The 21,580-nt window shown below is 42.6% G+C and overlaps 3 protein-coding genes across 5 annotated transcripts in view; 1 reads left to right on the forward strand and 2 right to left on the reverse strand.

Annotated features, from left to right (window-relative positions):
• LOC308080976 (uncharacterized protein) overlaps positions 1-21,580 on the reverse strand; it is a 1,029,623-nt gene that overhangs the window by 876,064 nt on the left and 131,979 nt on the right. The window lies entirely within an intron of this gene.
• Positions 1-21,580, reverse strand: part of LOC308080979 (stonustoxin subunit beta-like) — a 118,337-nt gene that overhangs the window by 41,595 nt on the left and 55,162 nt on the right. The gene's annotated exons all lie outside the window — the stretch shown is intronic.
• Positions 4,841-9,733, forward strand: LOC308080982 (uncharacterized protein). The gene is made up of 6 exons (XM_080457389.1): positions 4,841-4,975; positions 5,529-5,635; positions 6,520-6,648; positions 7,110-7,192; positions 7,731-7,931; positions 9,055-9,733. The coding sequence occupies exons 2-5, from the start codon at positions 5,587-5,589 to the stop codon at positions 7,911-7,913; spliced, it is 444 nt and encodes a 147-aa protein (XP_080313515.1). The 5' UTR covers positions 4,841-4,975; positions 5,529-5,586; the 3' UTR covers positions 7,914-7,931; positions 9,055-9,733.

Consider the following 21,580-nt stretch of genomic DNA (forward strand, 5'->3'; position numbering starts at 1 on the left):
CTGCCTATTTGTTTTTCTATATTGTTTGTGTGTGTATATGTGTATATGTGTGTATGTATGTATGTATGTATGTATGTATGTATGTATGTATGTATGTATGTATGTATGTATGTGTATATATATATATATATATATATATATATATATATATATATATATATATATATATATATATATATATATATATATATATATATATATATATATATATTGTTGTGATGGGCACATGGGCAGTACCATGTGGCACCTTATATGTGAATGTGTGTAACATGGGAATCAGTTACCTATAGATTTGAGATGCCTCCTAGTCTGATTGGATGTGCATGTTATTGTCACGCTGTCATTGGCTGTCCTGTGTGCGGCGCTAGTTTGATAGGAGACGTGAGCATTTCCTTGTTCAGTGTTATTAGGGTTTCTCAGTGTTCAACAGCATGGACGGAGCGTCTCCCGTTCTGTGCTAGAACGAGCTAGAACAAATTAGTCACGATCAGAGACCTCAAAAACTACAAGAGTGAGGACTTGATCACAGGCTAGAGGAACAGGACTGGTCCGACGTACTAAACAGCACTCAGGTAGACGAATCTTGGCATGGCTTCAAAACCACAGTGTGGCTCCCATGAAAACCATCAGGGTTAAAACCCGCTCGGTACCATGGATGAATTCGGACATCCTTACTGCCATGAAAGTCAGAAACAAAAAGTGTTCTGAGCTTCATAAAGGTAGGATCAAACTCGCCAAATGCTTTAACAAGGGTCTCGCATTCCACTTAGCTAATCTCAAAAAAGAGAGAAACAAGCTAAGAAACACGGTAAATGGCATGCTCCTGTTAGCAGAAAAAAGCTACCTCGATGACAAAATTGAGGAAAATCAAAACAAACCACGAGAGCTTTGGAAGCTATTCAACAACCAACTAGGCTGCAGCAAAAAATTGAAAACCTCAAGGTGAAGGAGACTCTCACCACAACAAAGCGGGAAGTGAGTAAAATCCTCATCATATTCTTTACGACCGTAGCCTCAGAACTGGTTGAAAAACTACCCCCTCACTCTGGGTGCCATGGTAAAGAGTATGTTGACTCATTTTACGAAAAACAAGGTGTACGCAAAGATGATTTTAAACTCTCCCCTTGGAAAACAGATGAGGTGTTTTTAAAAATTGAGTGCACTTCAACAACACAGAGCCACAGGACTCGACGATATCCCCGCCAAATTTCTAAAAGACTCAGCCGCCTCCATTGCTCCAATCATTACCCACATAATAAACCTCTCCATCATACAGGGACGGGTCCCTAACGACTTCAAAAAGGAAACCAATTAGACCCTGGCAACTACCGCCCTATTTATATTCTTAGCTCCATCTCGAAAGTCATGGAAAAATCTATACCAGGGCTACTCAACTTAAGATGGCTCAGTACAGGGGCCACTCAGCAAAAAAATCGAATTTGTAACACACTACACACTTATTGTTATAAGAAAATGTACATTTTGACATCATATTCTTTTCACTGTACCTTTTTTTTTTTTTGGTAAAGGTATGGCACCTGCCCTACCTTTTTGGTTTGACCATGACGGGCCGCAGAGACGCTGCGTTGGGGCAGCATGTGGCCCACGGGGGTTGAGTAGCACTGATATATACGAACACAATTGGCCGGTTTCAGGGGAGGGAAGCCGGGCGCGGGGTGGGTGATACTTGTCACTGTACTTACTCCTACGGGCTGGGGCGGCACCTGTCAGCAGGGAGTGTTGGGCGGGAGGAATAGGACAAAGGTGTCCTCCCGGTGGGGGCTCCTCACTGGCAGGTGAGTCAGTAGGATACAACAGCATTGACAGCACACAAATGTGTGTGGGGAGGAAATCATTGGCATAACGACTAAATTGGAAAGAAAAGGGGGTAAAGCGCTAAAATACACAAGGAGACTGAAAAGTTCCATTGTGCTTTTAATCCCTCTGTTGCCATGTTCTGCAGACTGGTAGACCAACATGTGTCCACGCAAGTGTCTGTCTGTAATAAAAAGTGATGTCACTCTAACATTGAGTAATAGAGAAAAAGGCTTTGTCTGACCTACGGTATGTAAGGATACAATACTACTGTAGTGATTTAAAATGCTGACAAGGGAGGTCCAGTGGTTGTACAGAATATAATCTAATGTTTTGATGTGTGAGAGAGAGAGAGAGAGAGAGAGAGAGAGAGAGAGAGAGAGAGAGAGAGAGAGAGAGAGAGAGAGAGAGAGAGTGTGTGGTCAGGTTTCAGTATCCTGAAGACACTGTCATGCAGTTTTGATTTCCTCTCCGCTGATTCATGCAGACATTCCTGTAACACACACACACACACACACACACACACACACACACACACACACACACACACACACACACACACACACACACACACACACACACACACACACACACACACACACGCACACGCACACGCACACGCACACACACACATTTTCACACAGTGTGGCATTCCATCAAACGACCAGTAGATGGCAGGCAAGCACCATGAAAAACAGACTATTTCATTTCCGCTTCACCACAGTATCACTCCATCAGTAATGCCAAGTCTGCGTAGTATAAGTGACTTGAGCTTCTTTTCTGTAGAGTTGCTTGTAATTATTGGTAGTTGCAGGTTGTGTTTTATGGGGGCTTGCCCCCTAATGTTGTTCAAACCAGTGGTTCTCAAACGTTTTCATGTCAAAATTAATATGCATTTGTCCGTATATGGCAACACTGCACTCCATCTGTCTGTGTAAAATGTTTATGGTTTTCATGTCTACAACCCCTCAGTCAGTCAAATCCATACGACATGAATCTGTTTGATAACAATCAACCAATAAGGTATTATGACTAAACACTTGCTATAGTTAAGCTGCTTCTGGAGTAATGTGATTTGCAAGTGAATGCCCTGCTGAAAAAACCAGCACAAACCAGCTTATGGTGGTTGCTGGTTTTAGCTGGTTTTAGCTGGTTTTAGCTGGTATTAGCTGGTCTTAGCTGGTCTTAAGCTGGTTTAGATGGCATACCAGGCTGGACAAGCTGGTCAGGCTGGTCAGGCTGGTTTGCCAGTGTAGTTGGTTAGCTGGTCACTAAGCTGGATTCTGCTGGTCTTTGCTGGTCAGCCAGCTGGCTGGCTGGACTGACCAGCAAAGCCAAGCTGGTAGCTGGTCTTTGCTGGTCAAATGGGTGGACTGCCCAGCAAAGACCAGCTTACCAGCTAGACTTAGCTGGTCAGATGGCTGGACACTGGACAGACCAGCAAAGACCAGCTTAGCAGCTGGTCAAGTTTGGTTAGATCAGTGGTTCTCAACATGTGGATCGGGACTCCCAGGGGGGTCCCCACGTGATTTGGGGGTGGTCCCCAGATGACAGTGAAGTGATAATTTAAGGACCTTTAAGACCTTTTTAGTACCTAAAAAAACCACCATTACTGCATCAAAAGTAATCAACAAACTATACTATAAAAAAATGTCAAACATTGGCCAAATTGTCTAACAATAATAATAATATAAGAAAACATTTTGAAAATAGCAGATCTACAAGCTCACAACACCTTCCTTGCGAGGCGTTGTGAGCTTGAAGATCTGCTATTTTCACAATAGAGTCAAACTAAACGTAATGCATCAACTCCTACATTCCAAGTGCTTTAAGGGTGGGGGGTCCCCAGTTCAAATATGATTATTTTGGGACGTCGCGGCCTGAAAGGGTTGAGGACCACTGGGTTAGATCACGTGTGTGTTTCCCAAAACAGTGGGTCGGGGCCCATTTGTGGGTCATGTACACATCACGAGGAAAGATCCTTTTTTTTGTTTCCTACAAAAATATATTACTATATTATTTCAAAACATTTCCCACCCAAAAATCTAAAATCTTCATCAATAAAAAAACAAATAAATACAAAATCTAAGAAATTCCATCAATTAATAAAAAAAAGCATGCAGTGAAAATAGCAGATCTACAAGCGTTGTGAGCTTGCAGATCTGCTATTTTAACTAGTTTGGATCCCGGGGAGACATCATACCTGCCATTAGACTGTGAAGATTTTCTTCTGTTACAATTGCCCCCCCCCCCCAGTATATACAGTATATTTTATTGTATTGTATTGTATTGTATTGTATTGTATTGTATTGTATTGTATTGTATTGTATTGTATTGTATTGCATTGTATTTTACTTTACATTTCTTGTCCTTTGCTTGTGATGTGACATAAATATTATATTTAATAATAATAATAATAATAATAATAATAATAATAATAATAATAATAATAATAATAATAATAATGTATTATTATTATCATGACAACATTCATCCAAACTTATTTACTTAATTTCGCAATTGGCAAATAATATGCTAGTTTGATTCTAAATAACACTTTTTTTTGCTATGGTTACCAAAATGAACAGATCTACAGATCTACATCTTGTCGCAATTTGACGTGTTGTGAGCTTGTACATCTGTTTTTACAGAGAAGTTGGCCCTTTATGGGCCCTGAGCAGTGTTGCCATATCTGCTTATTATAAGTGACTTTGGTCTTGTTTTTCTGTAAAGTTGCTTGTAAATATTAGTGAAATATTTCACTTATTATTTTTGAAAATAGCAGATCTACAAGCTCACAATGTGTTGCAAATGCGACGCACTGTGAGCTTGTAGATCGGCTATTTTCAAATAGGTTTAAAGTGCAAATGTCGCTTCTTTTGGGCTTAATTTTTTTCACAGACCTGGCTGCTTATTTCTCTCACAAAATCTGGCAACACTGTCTCAGCAGGCTCGCGACCCTTGAACTCTATGCCCGCGACCGCTCGAGATGCGCGGGGAGAACGAATGCTGTCTGACAGTCGAGCTGCCTCCCTGCAGGCTGGAGCTCTCACTTCAATAGAAAGTTAGATAAATTGCGTTGCTTTGGATTCATCAAAAATAATTATAAACCGGCTTCAGAGAAGATAAAAGAAAGAAGAAGAAGCGGCGGACATTTTAGGTGAGTGTTGACACACAGAAATACTATTTATGTAGGCGTTTTAGGCTACTATTACTGTATTGAAGTGCGTAGGCTGCTGTGTTCGAAGTCAATCACAAGTGACTCATGTCATGACCCAACTCTACACATTTAGTTATTTAATTTGTCTTGATAAAGGGATTATGACAATAATTACAATAAATTATTGTGGGAATATACAATATAATTTATACTATAGGCCACTACTGCTTGCCTGTGTGCCGCTCAAAACTAAATTCAGAATATGACGTCTGTGTGTGTGTGTGTGGTGTGTGTGTGTGTGTGTGTGTGTGTGTGTGTGTGTGTGTGTGTGTGTGTGTGTGTGTGTGTGTGTGTGTGTGTGTGTGTGGACACATGCTTTCAGTGATGAAGCTACAGAGTGTTTTAATATCCCGTGAACTCTGAACATTAATGATTCCCTTGTCTGTCTGTCTGTCTGTCTGTCTGTCTGTCTGTGTGTGTGTGTGTGTGTGTGTGTGTGTGTGTGTGTGTGTGTGTGTGTGTGTGTTATTATTACACATTTCTTTGGCTGCAGTGGCCAAAATGAATGGTTTGCAGCCCTACTAAAAGAGAAAAAGGAAGAGAGAACCATTATGTGTTATGCCCCCCCCCCTCCCACAAAGAGAAGAAAACAGTTTGAAGGTAAAGTGATATTGTTTTGTTAAATGTTAAAGTAATCATTGCTTGTTCAGTAACAGGGGTCTCCCAGACTCTCCACCTCTTTAGTAAGCCGAAAATGCATTTCCAGGAATACCAAATTTAACCAATCAGAACTCATACAGGATACAGGATAAATAAGTTACAATTGGAAGTGATGACACAAAGAAGTGGGCATACAAAATTTGAACCCATTTAGACCAGGAACGCATCTGTGTAATTGTTTTGATTTCTTTGGCTAGACCTTTGGCTTCAAAAATAGCAGATCTACAAGCTCATAGCGCGACACCGAGTGGCGCGCTATGAGCATGTAGATCTGCTATTTTTGAAAATCTTTGAATATATATGTTTTAAAGTGAACATTTGTACCTCAAATCTTTTTCCTTTTATGTTCAAAAAACTTTTAGGATTTAGAGAGCATTTTTAGAATCGGCCCCAGGTCTTAATGGGTTAAAGCTGCACTATGTAACTTTCCTCTTCTACCCCGGATTTGAACCCGGTTTCCTGAGCAAGTGCTGTAACCTTTTACCATTGAGCTAATAGAGCCTGCCTGCTTGCTCAGGTGATACATTGAATCTTGACCATCAGATCAAAATTCATGTCAGATCCTGTGTCTAGGTGAGACATGACCTTTGACACTATCTAAATGTCTCAATAGAAGAGCAGGGAGACTAAATACAACCACCCCAATTATATAAGTTATATTGTATTATTTGTATTAACATACTCTAACATACAGATTGTATAAGTTATATTGTATTAATATACTCTACGATACAGGTTGCATAAAATTACATTTTATTCCACTTTAACTTTCTAACAAAAAACATCTTGTTTTATCCAAAATATATTACTTGCACTACCTTTAGACTCTGACTCGTCTGAATACGGTGGAGATGCTGTTGTTCCCCAAGCTATCCACGACGAAATGTCAAGTACAGTCATACCCAGAAGAAGGCCAAAGAGTTGGAGCTGGACCTACAGCATCTTAAAACTAAGTAAGCAATGAAACAGTTGCATGAGTTTGCTCTTCTCTTTTTGTATATATCGATATGTTGGTTATTTGTTCTCATGTTCTTTTTTACTTAGATCTTGACCACAAATGTTAAAAAACATTATATAGAAAGCATGTTAAATGGAGTGGACAGATGCTAGGCTCATTATTAAACTGGTATCCTACTAAGGCATACATCAATTCAGTTTTTATTTTTTATTTTTCCGTACCCTGTTCATGCTTTAAGATGCAACAAATTAGAGATTGCAAAACAGAAACTGGAGGAAGGGCCCCAATATAGCTCTGCAGCAAAGCCTGACATCCCTGCTGCAGATAAGCAAACCAGTGACAGCATAGGTGTGTTTAGACAGTGATACTGTTCTACGGAAAATGGTGACAATGTGTACAATATAAGTACTGTGATACTGCCAAAAGGAGCTTAAATATGATTCTCTACATTTTCAGTTGCAACTTCCTCCGTTTCCTCTTCCCCCGAGTCAGACGATTTGGCATCGACACCTGGGATGTTTGACGGCAACGGTGACAAGGTATTGAAGAAACATACTGTGTAGGACAGTGGTTCTTAAAAGTGGGGTTCCACAGTGTCCCCAGCTAAATAAGAAACAGTTATCATTTCAAAAATAGGCAACGTGTCATGATGCATCGTGAGCTTGTAGATCAGCTATGTTTTGCTATTTTTGAACTATTTTTGAACAGTTTTGCCTATGGCATGAACAAAATAGGGATGCCGGGTGGAAAAGGTTAATTTCACTACTATTTTACCAGCTAGAATGTAATCCAATGACAATGTACTGTATAAGAATTACTTCAACTCTCCCCACCTACAGTATAGACAGTTGTAGAATTCTGTACTAAATGTAATCCAACAATTAACATCTTCTCTATTGGAGGTCCATGGCACCAACTCTTTTCTAAATGGGTCCACATTTGGGGGTCCTTGAAAATGTAATTTCTTTACAGTAAATTCTGTTTGAAGTGGGCCTGCTTTTGTCAAAAATGAGTCTGAAATGTCATGGTAAAATGTTTTTTAATTTCTAAAACATGTGTTGTTTTCTTCTGTTTCAGGTCCACATTGGCTCTGGTGTGTGGCTCGAAAAGGAGATCTGGAAGATGGTGGCAGCAAACACCAAGGACTCCCTGTTCATGAAGGAGCTTGCTGTTGCCATTTGGGGGACAACAACCCTGAAGACCATGCAGGAGCCTTACAAAGAATGCCCCACTAGCAAGGGGGAGGCCAAACCCCCCTGACCGCAGGACTCAGAAGAGGTATGTTTACTGAGGGGTGGGGGGGTTCATTATGACTTGATCTCATAATTCAATCTGCTCTGTGCATGACTGTAGTTCTCTTTTCCAGAAGGTGGAATTCCCGTTAGCGTTACCTGTTCAGTTTTTCATACCTTCATTTGGTTGTCTCAGCAGCATACTGTTTCAACCAGAAACACATATGGAGATGTTGGTTGTAGCCAATCAAATGAAGCTATGAAAAACTGATCGGGAAACGGGAATGTCACCTTCTGGAAAAGAGATTATATTAAGCTTATTAATCAATCATAAAAGAAAATACTCTATTGTAATAAAATCAATTTTATGGCTGAAAGAAATGCCGATCTACAAGCTTGCAACTCGTTGGACGTGTTGTGAGCTTGTAGATCAAAAAAGTAATCAATAGAATAATCGCAAGTAGAATAATTGGTAGTGGCAGCCCTACATGCATGTTTGGCAGGGGTAGCTTTTTCCCCCAAATTGTTGTTGTCCATTGTAGCCATCTGACTTATTGCCTGCCCACTGTCCACCCACCTTTTTCATTCAAATGCATGTTTTCTAACTGAACTGAAACACGGGGTTAAAAAAACACTTCACCCCATTTTCAACTCATCTTCATATAATTGGTCCTCACTAATACACATTTTAAGATGGCACCATTTATGTCTACTCACTCTGTGTTTCGTTGATAGGTCGTGGACAGTTTAGAAACCTGCCTACCTTTGACATCATCGGTAGGCAGGTTTGGTCATTTAGAACAACTTTATTTGTTCATTATTAATGCAAGAACAATGGCTTCTACTTCTGCATGCAAACTTTCCAGGTAGAGACACACTGTAGTTTCTATTAGCTTGGAATCTCCATTGGTGATGTCACTGGTAGGCAGGTTTCTGAACTGTCCACATTCCACCAATGAGTGGCAGAACGAGTAGACAGAAATGGTGCCATTGTATAATGAACATTAGCGAAGATCAGTTAGTTATATGAAGATAAGGTTGAAAATGGGTGAAGTTTAAGTTACTTTAAGTTTTTCTCAAAACATCACAATTCATTTAACTCACCCCATGCAGTATATTGCTAATTATATTTGTTTTATTGTTGGGGGTTCTTGTTTGTTTTCTTTCAGACTGTTTCCATTGGTGGATGCAGGGGCAGAACATTCTCACAAAGAGGAAGGCCATGGACCATGGCCAGGACATCAATAGAAAGGACAAGAAATTGTGTGTCTGTGTAGGGGGGGGTTGATATGGGGGTAATGCTTTATAGCGCCACCAGCAGGCCGATTTTTGCAAGACACATTTTTGGCTGCAACTTTACAGATGTTTTCCAAACATCACACACATCGGTATACATTATCTCCATAGTCATGTAATCAAGACGGATCTGTCCGATTTTTCATATTCTCTCACTCTTTTCCAGTCATTTGAACACTGTGTGTGTGTTAGTGTGTTCCTCAGGTTGAAGTTCATGTATTTATGTGTTTATTTATACATTTATTTGTTATTTAAATGTTGTTTTTGAGGGTTTTTTATAAGTGTTTAATAAATTATTGTTATGTATGAAATTGATACATGATTATTTATGACTTTGTGGATTTTGCTCACTTTTATATAGGCTACTGTAGGCTACTGTTTTTTAAATATACCACGTGCTGTGGGCACCTGGCTGAAATTCACCATGATCATGCATCCTCTCCAGCAAAGTTGGTCACTGCATATCCAGAATACACCTGAATACACATAAATACCAGATAGCAGCTTAAACCAGCTTAAACCAGCTACCAGCTAAACCATCATAAATACCAGCTACCAGCTTAAACCAGCTAAACCATCATAAATACCAGCTACCAGCTTAAACCAGCTAAACCATCAAAAATACCAGCTACCAGCTTAAACCAGCTAAACCATCAAAAATACCAGCTACCAGCTTAAACCAGCTAAACCATCATAAATACCAGCTACCAGCTTAAACCAGCTAAACCATCAAAAATACCAGCTACCAGCTTAAACCAGCTACCAGTTTAAACCAGCAAAACCTACCACCTTAAGCTGGTCAACCACCAAGACCAGCTTAAGGTGTGTTTTGGACGTCCAAAACACACCTTAAGGTGGTCAACCACCAAGACCAGCTAAAACCAGCTGGTCCAGCTTAGGCTGGTCTAAGCTGGTTTTTTCAGCAGTTTACCAGCGTATTATACAACAGGTAGTTCCGACCAAGCAATCTGATTGGTTGAAATAGCTTTCTAGCCGTGCTTCAAACCAGCATCATAGCACGGGCCTAATCACATTAATAAATCACTCCGCACTGCAGTCCGCAGTTTCCGCACCTGCTTAGACCATATATGGCACAGCTGTGCTGTGACGTCACGCTGTCCCACGATAGGAAAACAAACAGACAGTACCCACCGCCGCCACCGGAGAACAAACAGCTACGCAAAATGGACTATGTTGTTAATTTTGACTTATTTGGTGGACTTACGGTTGATCAATGGTTAGAAGAGAGCACACTAAATCGCCTAAAATCCTATAATAAAAGGAATAACTGGAAAAAAGTGTGCTTTATTTCAATGGTAACATCCATACTGTATAAATATCCTCCTGTGTTAAAGTAAAATTACTCTCATTTCGTTAACATTCCAGTGTATGTTATACTTTATCGTAGGGGGAGAACGGGGTAAGATGAACCACTTTTTACTTATGTTGACCTCTAGGCAAGGAAAAATTAGATCTACTTAAAGGACAACTTTGTTTTTTTACAACCAAGGTATATATTTTAGCTTGTAATTAAAGTAAATAAAAGATGAGTGTTATTTTTTTTTTCATTTACTGCTTTCTATAGTTTTAACAATTTTCGCGATATTGTTTACAGTGGGCGGGGGCATTCTGTCCGGTGGCTAAATATGCCTTTTTTACACAATAAAAAAGCTCCTGTGGTCTTTGATGGCCAGATGTGAGTTATTGGGGACTAGAAGAGCTACTGTAAATAATAATAAAGAAAACACCGGGTTATTGTGTAAAAAAAAAGACATATTTAGCCACCGGACAGAATGCCCCCGCCCACTGTAAAAAAGATCACGAAAATTGCTAAAACTATAGAAAGCAGTAAATTTAACATTTTTAACACTCATATTTTATTTACTTTAATTACAATCTAAAACATAAACCTTGATTGTAAAAAACTAAAGTTGTCCTTTAAACTTCAAGATGTCTTCTATCAATTGAAATAATGAGTGCGCATCTATGACAAATGGTTGTAAAAATATGGGTTCTCAAAAGAAAGTGGTCATGTGGTTAGGGTTAGTTATTTGCCCCAAGTAAGGGGTAAGTTGATCCTAGTCAAGGGGTAAATTTACCCATATGATATTTAGCATTTAGCAAGTTTAAACTTGAACAAATAATGTATTCACGTATCAACAATAATTCAATAACACATTTCCCTTTTGCAAATAGTCTTATTTATTTTCTTAATGGTATTTAAACAATATAAAACCAATTAAATAATGTTTGTTATTCAGAACCTTTTAATATTTGCAATTGTTAATACAATATTGAAAACGTGAACGTGAATACTTTGAGAAGAAAAGACATAATAAAAAATATGAATGGTGATTAATATTAGGATAATTGGTTCAATTTACCCCAAGGCATTTGGTTCATCTTGCCCCATGGCCACCATTTTGACCTAACCTGGCTAGCTTAATGCTTCAGGCTAATCTTTAGCTAAATGATTCATATGGTTTTATACATTGGAATATCACCAACATGCATGATATATAAGTTTCAACCTGGGTACATTTGCTTTAAAATAAAAATCATTATACCATAAAAGTAAAAAAAATTACTTTGACCAGCAAAAAACACTTTTTTGTGTAGAAATATGCTTATCACTTTGCCCATGTGTCTCTCAACTTCACAGCCAGGTGGAAATGATGGGTGTGTCCTGATTTTAACACATTGACTGCCAAGGGGTTTTCTAGAACAGGCTCTCCCACTGCCAAGGTTTTTGACCATTCTGACTTATTTTTGAGGGCCCACAGAAGATTTTGTACTAGGACTATGAAAACATAGAATATCTCAGAAGAAAGCTTAGAATCTCTTCTTTCATCTGAAAAAAAAGTGCTAGCTATAGAGGAGTTTGAATACAGCTTGGTTTTCATCAAAAAGAGGCCTTTTTCTTCAGAAGCTGAGATATGAGCGTTTTAGTAAATGACACACATTTAGAGGCATAACTTGATTTCAAAAGTGTTTCAAATGTATTTTGCGCCTTCATTGACATCAGTCATGTAAACAATACTTGTTTATAAAAAGAAATAAAATAAAACTGCTTTTGATTGTACATTTATTGCTCTGTTTCGCTCCAAAGTGCTCAATTCAAACAACATTTTTCACTTTTTTTTTTTTTTCCAAATAATAATAAATAATAATAATTCAAAGTTGATGTGCAACATCAATATATTCATCGAGAGCGTCATTTTCCAAACTTTTTGCCCACAAAATTCAAAATCTCAATACTACATTCATAGCAGATCTACAAGCTTGCCTTTTTTTCTCTTATGCCATTTATGACATGTTGTGAATCTCTAGGGAGTTCAACATCAACAAATTGGTGCTATTAGAGCAAAATAAATAAATACAAGTAAAATCTCTGCCTGGCTATAAATCACATGAAGCAGTATGAATAGGTAGGTTGAGGTTGGTAGGTTGAACAAAATAGTAGCAGCCGCTTCACAAAGTGCAAGTCATTTCAAACTAAATCAATCAAATAATAAATACTAATCATTCAAATCAATAAATTGAGTGCAATTAGTGCAAATAAATAAACAAAAATAAAGTTCTTTTTTTTTGCAGCACCCTGAGCGGATCAGCGTGCGTCTACCCTTCACCCGGCTCTCGAGGCCACTCTAGTAGTCTTGTACAGTGTGGTAACGATGTGTACATTTGTAGTGCAAGGGCACACGACAGGACTTACACTCATAGCTTGTGTCGCTCCGGATGTTTTTCCCGTCCTTCTTCTTCGTCGGTAGCTTCGATCGGGCACAAACCCTACAACGCCTTTGTGGGTACTGCTTAGAAGAACTTGATTTTGGGAATTTGATCAGTTCGTGATCTAGTCTGTCATTCATCCTGGACGGAGGGTCAACGTTTGGTGGCAATGGGTGTCTAACACGTCGGGCATCCCCAGGAGGCGGAGCCTCATTCCTACCCTCCTGAGGACGGGCGGCTCCGGGGCGATCCCCAGGAGGCGGGGCCTCATTCCTACCCTCCTGAGGACGGGCGGCGCCCTCTTCCTGCTCAGGGAGTGGGGCCTCAATCCCATCCCCCTGAGGAAGGTCTTCATCCTCTTCCTCGGACCCCTCCTCAGGAGGCGGGGCCTCATTCCTACCCTCCTGAGGACGGGCGGCGCCCTCTTCCTGCTCAGGGAGTGGGGCCTCAATCCCATCCTCCTGAGGAAGGTCTTCATCCTCTTCCTCGGACCCCTCCTCAGGAGACGGGGCCTCATTCCTACCCTCCTGAGGAGGGGCCACTCCCCCAAGGTTCCCGAGGGTGGTCCAGGACTTCACTACTGCCATGATGAACGAGTAGAAGTTGTGAATTCTGCCAGCTGGGTGCCTGGTCTTGTAGATCACATAGGCATTGAACTGGGCAATCTGGAGCATATAAAATAAGAACTTTTTTGTCCACTTCCTGGTTTTCCTGGTGCACATGTAGTAGCTGAGGTTCTGGTCCAGCTTGTCGACCCCGTTCATGTGTTTGTTGTACTCTATAACACACACAGGCTTCTCTTCGATCACCCTCTTCCTCTTCCGTTTCTCCTTCCTGGACACGGGCAGCATGCCATCAGGGTGCAAGGTGGAGATCATCGTGACGATTTTTGTTTTCTTGGCTCGCCATGCCAGTACCATCACGTCCCTGGAGTGGCGAGAGATGGTGGACCCCAGTGGCAGCTTTGCAGGGGTAACATCTGCGATGGCTGCTGGCTGTCCTCGGCGCTTACGAAGGGTCCCGCAGACGTATGTCTTTTTCTCATCCAGGAGCATAATGGCCGTGTCCACCGAGTTGTACAGGTTGTCCATGTAGAGCCTATACCCAAATCCGCCTAACCTGCCTAAGAGTTGTTTTATGGTGGCAGGTAGTGTCTGCTTCAGCTTACAGTATGGCAGCATGTTGTGGAGGTAGCCTGTTGCTGAATCACACAAAATGTACGACCTGATGCCGTACTTGACCGGCTTCTGTGGGGCATAGACCTTGAACTCCAGGCGTCCCCGCCACAACAGCATTCCCTCATCAATACTGATGTCCACGCTCAGCAGGTACATTTCCTGGAAATTGGCCAGCAAGGACTGCAGCACTGGGCGGACTCTCCAGAGTTTGTCCTCGTCTTCGGGCTTTTTTGGTTTAGGGCGGGGGATGGTGTTGTCCACGAAGTGCAGGTTGCTCAAAATGGCCTGGAACCTGTTCCTCGCCATGACTTTCCGGAAGACGGCGGCCTCGATGTACTCATCAGTGGACCAGTACATTTCGAGCTCAGGCTTTTGGTTGATTCCGGTGAGAATAAAGAGCCCCAGGAAGCGCTTGAGCTCGTTTAAATCCACCGGTTCCCACTTATTTGATCTGGCAAACTTCTTGTCACTGCGCGGCTGCTGTAAGGCATAGAGGTTGGTTTGAGTGCAGATTTCCTCCAACAACTCATCCGACACCAGCAGCTCAAAGAAGTCCACGGGCTTATCAGACTGCAGAGCAGCAGCGGCATTCTGAGGACCCGGAGTCCCAGCTGTGAAGGGGATGTCCCGAGGACACCAGCCTGTGGATAACCACACAGGAGGAGGACCCTTGTCCTTCTTGCCCTTGCCACCACCTGTGAATTATAGAAATAGATCATTACCATAAAATACTTTTTTCTTTGACACACACACACACACACACACACACACACACACACACACACACACACACACACACGATAATAATTCTTACCTCCACGACCAGCTCCACGAACCGCTCCACCAACTGCTCCCTCCTCCAGCACCTCCTGCAGAGCACCTCCTCACCACCACTAGCATGCAACCCTGTGATAACATAAAATATACTTTTTTTTAGATATTATGTCCATCTTTAGCAAAGCATTTATCATCCACAGACCACATGCATGTATACACTGAATAAATAAATATGAGAGAATACATTTACCATTACCCTGGTTTTAGCATTTTTTCATTCCTGTGCTATAATTGACAATTCACTCACCCCTACTACCGTCATCATCATCTGCATCCATGGCACCCACCAGTACCTCCTCCTCAGCGTCAGAATCTAGAATACAATTTCAAATACTCTGGTGAATATTATGCATTTAGCAAACATTATCCAGACAGAGCGACTGACAAAAGGCACATATGAGATCAAATAGACATGCCTGATCGACATCAAAGGCTTCAGTTCAGGTCAGAAAAACAACATAACAACATGAACAGATCTACAAGCTCAAACAGCTTATTGATCTGCTATTTTTATGTGTTATTTTACACAATAAAAAAAATCAATAGAGCCTAAACATTGTAATCATCTCATAAGATAGGCATATATATATATATATATATATATATATATATATATATATATATATATATATATATATATATCGCGTTTTGAGGCGTTGTGCGAGGCTCGCTCCGTTGTGGTCGCGAACCACAGGTTGAGAACCGCAGACACATACTCTAGACGGGCCTGTCGGGCACTTATGTTGCCAGATTGTGGGAAAGTAATAAGCAACAATATTATGCATTTTTAGCAAACATTATCCAGACAGAGCGACTGACAAAAGGCACATATGAGATCAAATAGACATGCCTGATCGACATCAAAGGCTTCAGTTCAGGTCAGAAAAACAACATAACAACATGAACAGATCTACAAGCTCAAACAGCTTATTGATCTGCTATTTTTATGTGTTATTTTACACAATAAAAAAAATCAATAGAGCCTAAACATTGTAATCATCTCATAAGATAGATGCATATATATATATATATATATATATATATATATATATATATATATATATATATATATATATATATATATATATATATCGCGTTTTGAAGCGTTGTGCGAGGCTCGCTCCGTTGTGGTCACGAACCACAGGTTGAGAACCGCAGACACACACTCTAGACGGGCCTGTCGTGCACTTATGTTGCCAGATTGTGGGAAAGTAATAAGCAACCAGGTCTATGAAAACGAGCCCATAAGAAGCGAATAGCCGAGTATAGGCCACATGAGCACTTCAAACATATGCTCACAACCACAATCACCATCATTTTCAAGCAGATTTACAGAAAAACAAGTCCAGTGTGGCTTAGCAGACCTAGCCCTGAAACAGATACAAGCGTCATGTGAACCATGGCTTAGCAAACTTGGCAACGACGATAGTTTACTTTTCTGCATTGAATCAACTAAACGCACGGTCAGATGAACTAGTAACGAATACAACTCGATCAAATCAACTTGTAACACATAAAACGATAACAAAAATTTATGCTTACCACTGGAAAAAGGACTGTGGCCCCGACTGAGCGCCGGTTCCCAAGCCGAGCCCTCAGAGGCTTCACTACTGCAGTCGCTGTGGCTGTCGGGTTCCTCCGCTCCTGACCCCAACTCGCTCCCCGTAACACTGCCGCCGGGCCGGGCCCGGGCAGGGCTCGCAGGAGGACTTGGGACGGAGATCCGTGGACGAAGGACACGGGTACTTCGGGTCCTACGGCCGGCGGGCAGGTCCTCGCGGTCCTGGGTGCCGACACTCGGCCCTGGCTGGAGGTCCACAGGAGGACAAACCACCGGAGCTTGCTCTCGGGAAGCTGCTGCAGCAGGCCCCACCAAGAACCTCTCCATGGACTGCTGACCAGGTCCGGCGGTGTTCTTGCGCTTGCGTGAGCACTTTTTCCCTACCATAGCTACTCTCTCACAGTACACTATATCTAAAATGAAAACTTTATCTCCTCTCTATTACCACCTATTTTTCTCCTCTTCTCTCCCTGTGACGCCGATCACCTCTCCTATATATCTTCTCCTATTTCTTCCACTCTATATTACCTCCACGCCCTCGCTATATATATATATATACATATAAAACTCAGCAGGATTTATATATATCACTCACACTTACTACACTCAAAATATCAACTCACACACACAAACTCACGTACAAACAATTCACTCTTTCACTCAATATAACTCTCCCACACAAACTCACGTACAATTCACTCGTTCACTCAATATTACTCACGTATCTCACACTCGGATCTCTCGTTCACTCAACTTACGTATCTCACACTCGGATCTCTCGTTCACTCACAACTCTCTCAACTACTGCTACTGCTACTAATACTACTACTATACTTCTACTACTACTACTACTACTACTACTACTACTACTACTATCACTACTACTATCACTACTACTATCAATCTATCTATCTATATCTCTATCTCTCTCTCAATGACGATCGGCTCTGACTAAACTTTTTGGAAAATGCACAGAACGAGGGGTGCGCGCAGCACCCCTTTTGTAGGTTTCCGATCTCAGGACACCTGTTATTTTTCCACCGTGGCTTTGATCTGAGCAGGTCACAGTAACCTGGATCCTTTATTATTTACAAAACAACAATATTGGCGGCGCGATCAGTCAGTTTATCAAAGGGGTAACATGCTGTGTGTTTGTGTTATGATCTGTCCTGTCTGCAGTGTGTGTGTGTGGGACAGGTTGCGTGCGTGCGGGTGCACATTACGAGTGCGAGCACTGACGTGCACACCCTTCCTTCCCCCATAGAGCCGTCTGCCGGCTGCTGCTACTCTCAGTGATTACAGGCAGTCAGGTGCGAGCTGCGCGTGCACATTACGAGCGCGGCATGTGATGTGCACACGCTTCCCCAACGAACCTGCCATGCTGCTTTGATTACTGCAGCGCAGATGAGGGAAAGAGAAAAAGTGATCGGCTCGGATTAACCTTTAGGTTTGATGGGACCCCTGATCACTGCTTTAGTGAGTTGTAAAACATGTTTTGTGTGATCACATGTTCAGATTTTTTTTTTTCAACTTCTACGTCATTTTCATGAAAGAGATTAACCCACAATGTGCCTGAGGGGTTAATCTAATGTAAACCATTAAAAAGACCTTGGACCGTAGGGCTACGGTCTCTGCGCTTAACAGTTGGATTTAATGGACCGTAGGACTACGGCCTTGGTGGTTAATGTGTTAAGGTCACATGACAACTCATATGTATAATTTTAAAGATACAGGGGGTGGTTCAACTTAAGGCAGGTACAGACTGCAGGACATTTGGTCCGATAATGCTGTCTGCGACCTTTTTTGGCGCTCGCCGACAAAACCTCCCGATCTGACGCTGTTACGGAGACGCCCCCTATACGGGCATCTCCTATATGAAACGGCCATGCTCTAGGGTCGTCCTTATATGGCGAACGTACGTATGATGTAATACGTAGGCTATATATGGCTGAGCTACGCCCGATAGATCCAGATCAGAGATATTTCAGTTCAGTAACTATAAGTATATAAGTATAACCTTATAACTAACTAATAAGTTTAACTAACGTCCAAGAGCGAGGGCCTTACACACCACTCACTCTGCCACATCTGATCCATCTTCGGCCATAGTCACTAGGGCACCCAGGAGAGGTACCGTTCTAATAGACGGCGCTCAGGGCAACCTGCTACCAGCAATCCACATATAAGAGCTATCGTAGTTCTCTGTTACATTTGGTCCTTCGAGCCGGATTGGAGCAGAACCCTCTAGCTCATTACCCTCCCCAGAAGATATTATGTCGCACCAGACATCCCAAACGGGAACCAACGGTCATGCTGACCACCTGAATCTTGAGGACGACATGCTAGCCATGATCCAGGACCGCCTAGATAGGCTAGAACGGAAGCTAGATACCGGTTACCATTCCGGTAACCAGAGATCAGATGCCCTAGAACGAAAGCTAGACGCCCTGATTCACGCTATCTCCCCCGTCATCCCCATCCTCCGCGAGATGAACTCTCAGGAGGCAGACCAGGCCACGACCTGGAATAACCTTGATGATTCCTATCAGGCACAGTACGCTTCAACCCCGAGGAAGAAGACGTATGGAACTTGCCCTCGGAACGAAGACAGCGACTACCAGAGGCAGGAACCGGAATACCACGGTCCGCCAAACCACGGTCCACCAAACTACACTCAACATCCAAACCCCGGATGCATAGACGGGATACTGCAACAACTAGCCACGACTAGCCAGCAACTGGTTAAGACCCAGGTGCAAGCCTCACTCCCCCAGAGAACTATGGATATCTTCCATGGTGACCCCCTGAGGTTCGCAGGCTGGCTAAGAGACTTCGCCAGGACTATTGCAGACGTAACCGATAACAACGACATGAAGCTAACCTATCTGCAACAGTTCACCTCCGGAAGAGCACACGATATCGTGGTAGCCTCTAGGAACAACACTGACACTGACATAGGGTATAGGACCGCTATGAGCGGCTTAAAAAAGGAATTCGGTTCTGCGAACGTGATGTCTAAAGCGGTAAAAGACGCGGCTAGGAAACAGCCCTACGTGAAGGAAGGAGATCACAAGGCTCTACGTGACTTCTCATCCTTCATAAACCAGTGCCGCAGTAACCTGAAGGCCGACGCAGCGTACCAAAGCATAGATATGTACGACACCCTAGGACTATTCGCCATAAGACTACCAGAGTCTGTACTCAGCGAATGGAGAAGGGAGGCGTTCCGTTACAAACAGAAACATGGCGCAGACGCGGAACTCGACCAGCTCGCAGACTTCGTAAGGGACACGGTCGAAATGAGGAGCACCTATAACTATATGCCTAGTGATGGAAGTACTAGGCAAGGAGGAAATTCAGTCGATAACCGGAATAAATACAACGGTAGCAGACCATACGAACCCAGGTACAAGCAATCCAGAGACCGCCCCAGCTATAAGCCGAGGGCGAGTCAAATACTGTATAACGCCCAAACAAACCCTAACACCAAAGGGTCCCAAATCGAGTCCCCGATAGGAGAATCCAAGGAAGGATGTCTCTTATGTAACCAAGACCACCCTATCAACTACTGCAGGAAACTCGAGTCCCTCCCGACAGAGGAGAAGAAGAAATGGCTATCGTATGCAGACAGATGCTTCAAGTGTACCCGCATCCACCAAGGGTCAGACTGTACACTGACAACCAAATGTCAACTATGTCAAGGACAACACTTCGATAACCTCCACGACCTCAACGCTCCCCCAGCAGCGGTAACCACCCCCGATGTAACTAATCATCAAGCTGAGGTAGTGTACTACATAGACTACCCACAAAGTAACCAAGTACTGGTTAAGCTCGCTGAAGTTATTCTGAGGAACGGGGATAAGACCCATAGGACATACGCAATCCTAGACGATGGGTCCGAACGTACCCTCCTACTGCACAGCGCAGCCCAGCAACTAGGCCTACGAGGAATAACCTCTAGTCGACCCCTCGGAACCGTCAGCAACGATCAAATCTTCCAGGGACATATTGTATCCTTCTCCGTAGCCTCGGTCATGAAACCCTACAAGGCATTCGATATAGAAAACGTCTTCACGTCAAAGGCATTCAGACTTAACAGTCGCACCTACCCAATCGAAACAATACAGAGGAAATATGAGTACCTGAGAGACCTACCACTATCAATGATAAGGGATGTAGAGCCCGAATTACTTATAGGATCGGACTACCACCAACTGCTAGTACCCGAGGGTAAGGAAATGCGAGAAAGCTGTAGAGGAGGACCGACAGCCGTACATACGAGGCTTGGCTGGGTCCTACAAGGGTCCCAATTCAGCCCCCTAAAGGAAAGCTGTCGTCAACCACCACAATGTCTAACCGTATCCCTAACTACACCCAACGAGAGCAGTACATATGATCCGGTAGAACTATATCGCCTCGCAACGAAGATATGGGAGTTAGAAGCCCTACCATTCCGAAGCGAGAAGCTCGCTATAAGATCAACAGAAGATGATGTTAGGAAATCCGTAGAACAATGCTTTTACGTAGACAACTGGCTACAAAGCTTCCCAACCATAGAACAGGCTAAGAAGACAATTATTCGACTACACGGTCTGCTTCTTGAGGGAGGATTCGAACTCCGACAATGGGCCAGTAATAAACCACAGACCATAAGACACTTCGAGGAGGAGTCTCTATCTAAGAGTAGTGAACTGTGGTTTAAAGAAGACATAGCAGATCCTCAAGAACTCACTCTCGGACTCGTATGGCATTGTAAGTCTGATACGTTGCGATATAAGCACCGCCCACGGGAGAGCGTGATTCCCACTATGAGGAACATCTACCGACAGCTTGCACGACAATACGACCCCCTCGGATACCTCATCCCATACACGACACGAGCAAAACTTATAGTACAGGGTCTGTGGGACAAACACAGAGACTGGGACGAATCGAATCTCCCAGACGAACTGATACGAGCCTGGAAATCTTGGGAAGAGGAACTTCCCAACCTGGAGCAGATAGTTCTACCAAGATGCTATCTAGGCTCAGGAGAATCTAGTAAGTACAGCATCCACGTGTTCTGCGATGCATCCGAGCGAGCGTACGGGT

Source organism: Gymnoscopelus braueri, assembly GCF_963280865.1.
Source record: "Gymnoscopelus braueri genome assembly, contig: SUPER_24_unloc_1, whole genome shotgun sequence".
Lineage (NCBI taxonomy): Eukaryota > Metazoa > Chordata > Actinopteri > Myctophiformes > Myctophidae > Gymnoscopelus > Gymnoscopelus braueri.

What these genes read in the sequence shown, in the direction of transcription:
- LOC308080982 (XM_080457389.1), top strand. Translation starts at nt 5,587, where the DNA reads ATGTGTTATGCCCCCCCCCCTCCCACAAAGAGAAGAAAACAGTTTGAA. An exon ending in CTACAGCATCTTAAAACTAA is followed by an intron (nt 6,649 to 7,109) that starts GTAAGCAATGAA and finishes CTACATTTTCAG; the next exon opens with TTGCAACTTCCTCCGTTTCC. An exon ending in TTGACGGCAACGGTGACAAG is followed by an intron (nt 7,193 to 7,730) that starts GTATTGAAGAAA and finishes CTTCTGTTTCAG; the next exon opens with GTCCACATTGGCTCTGGTGT.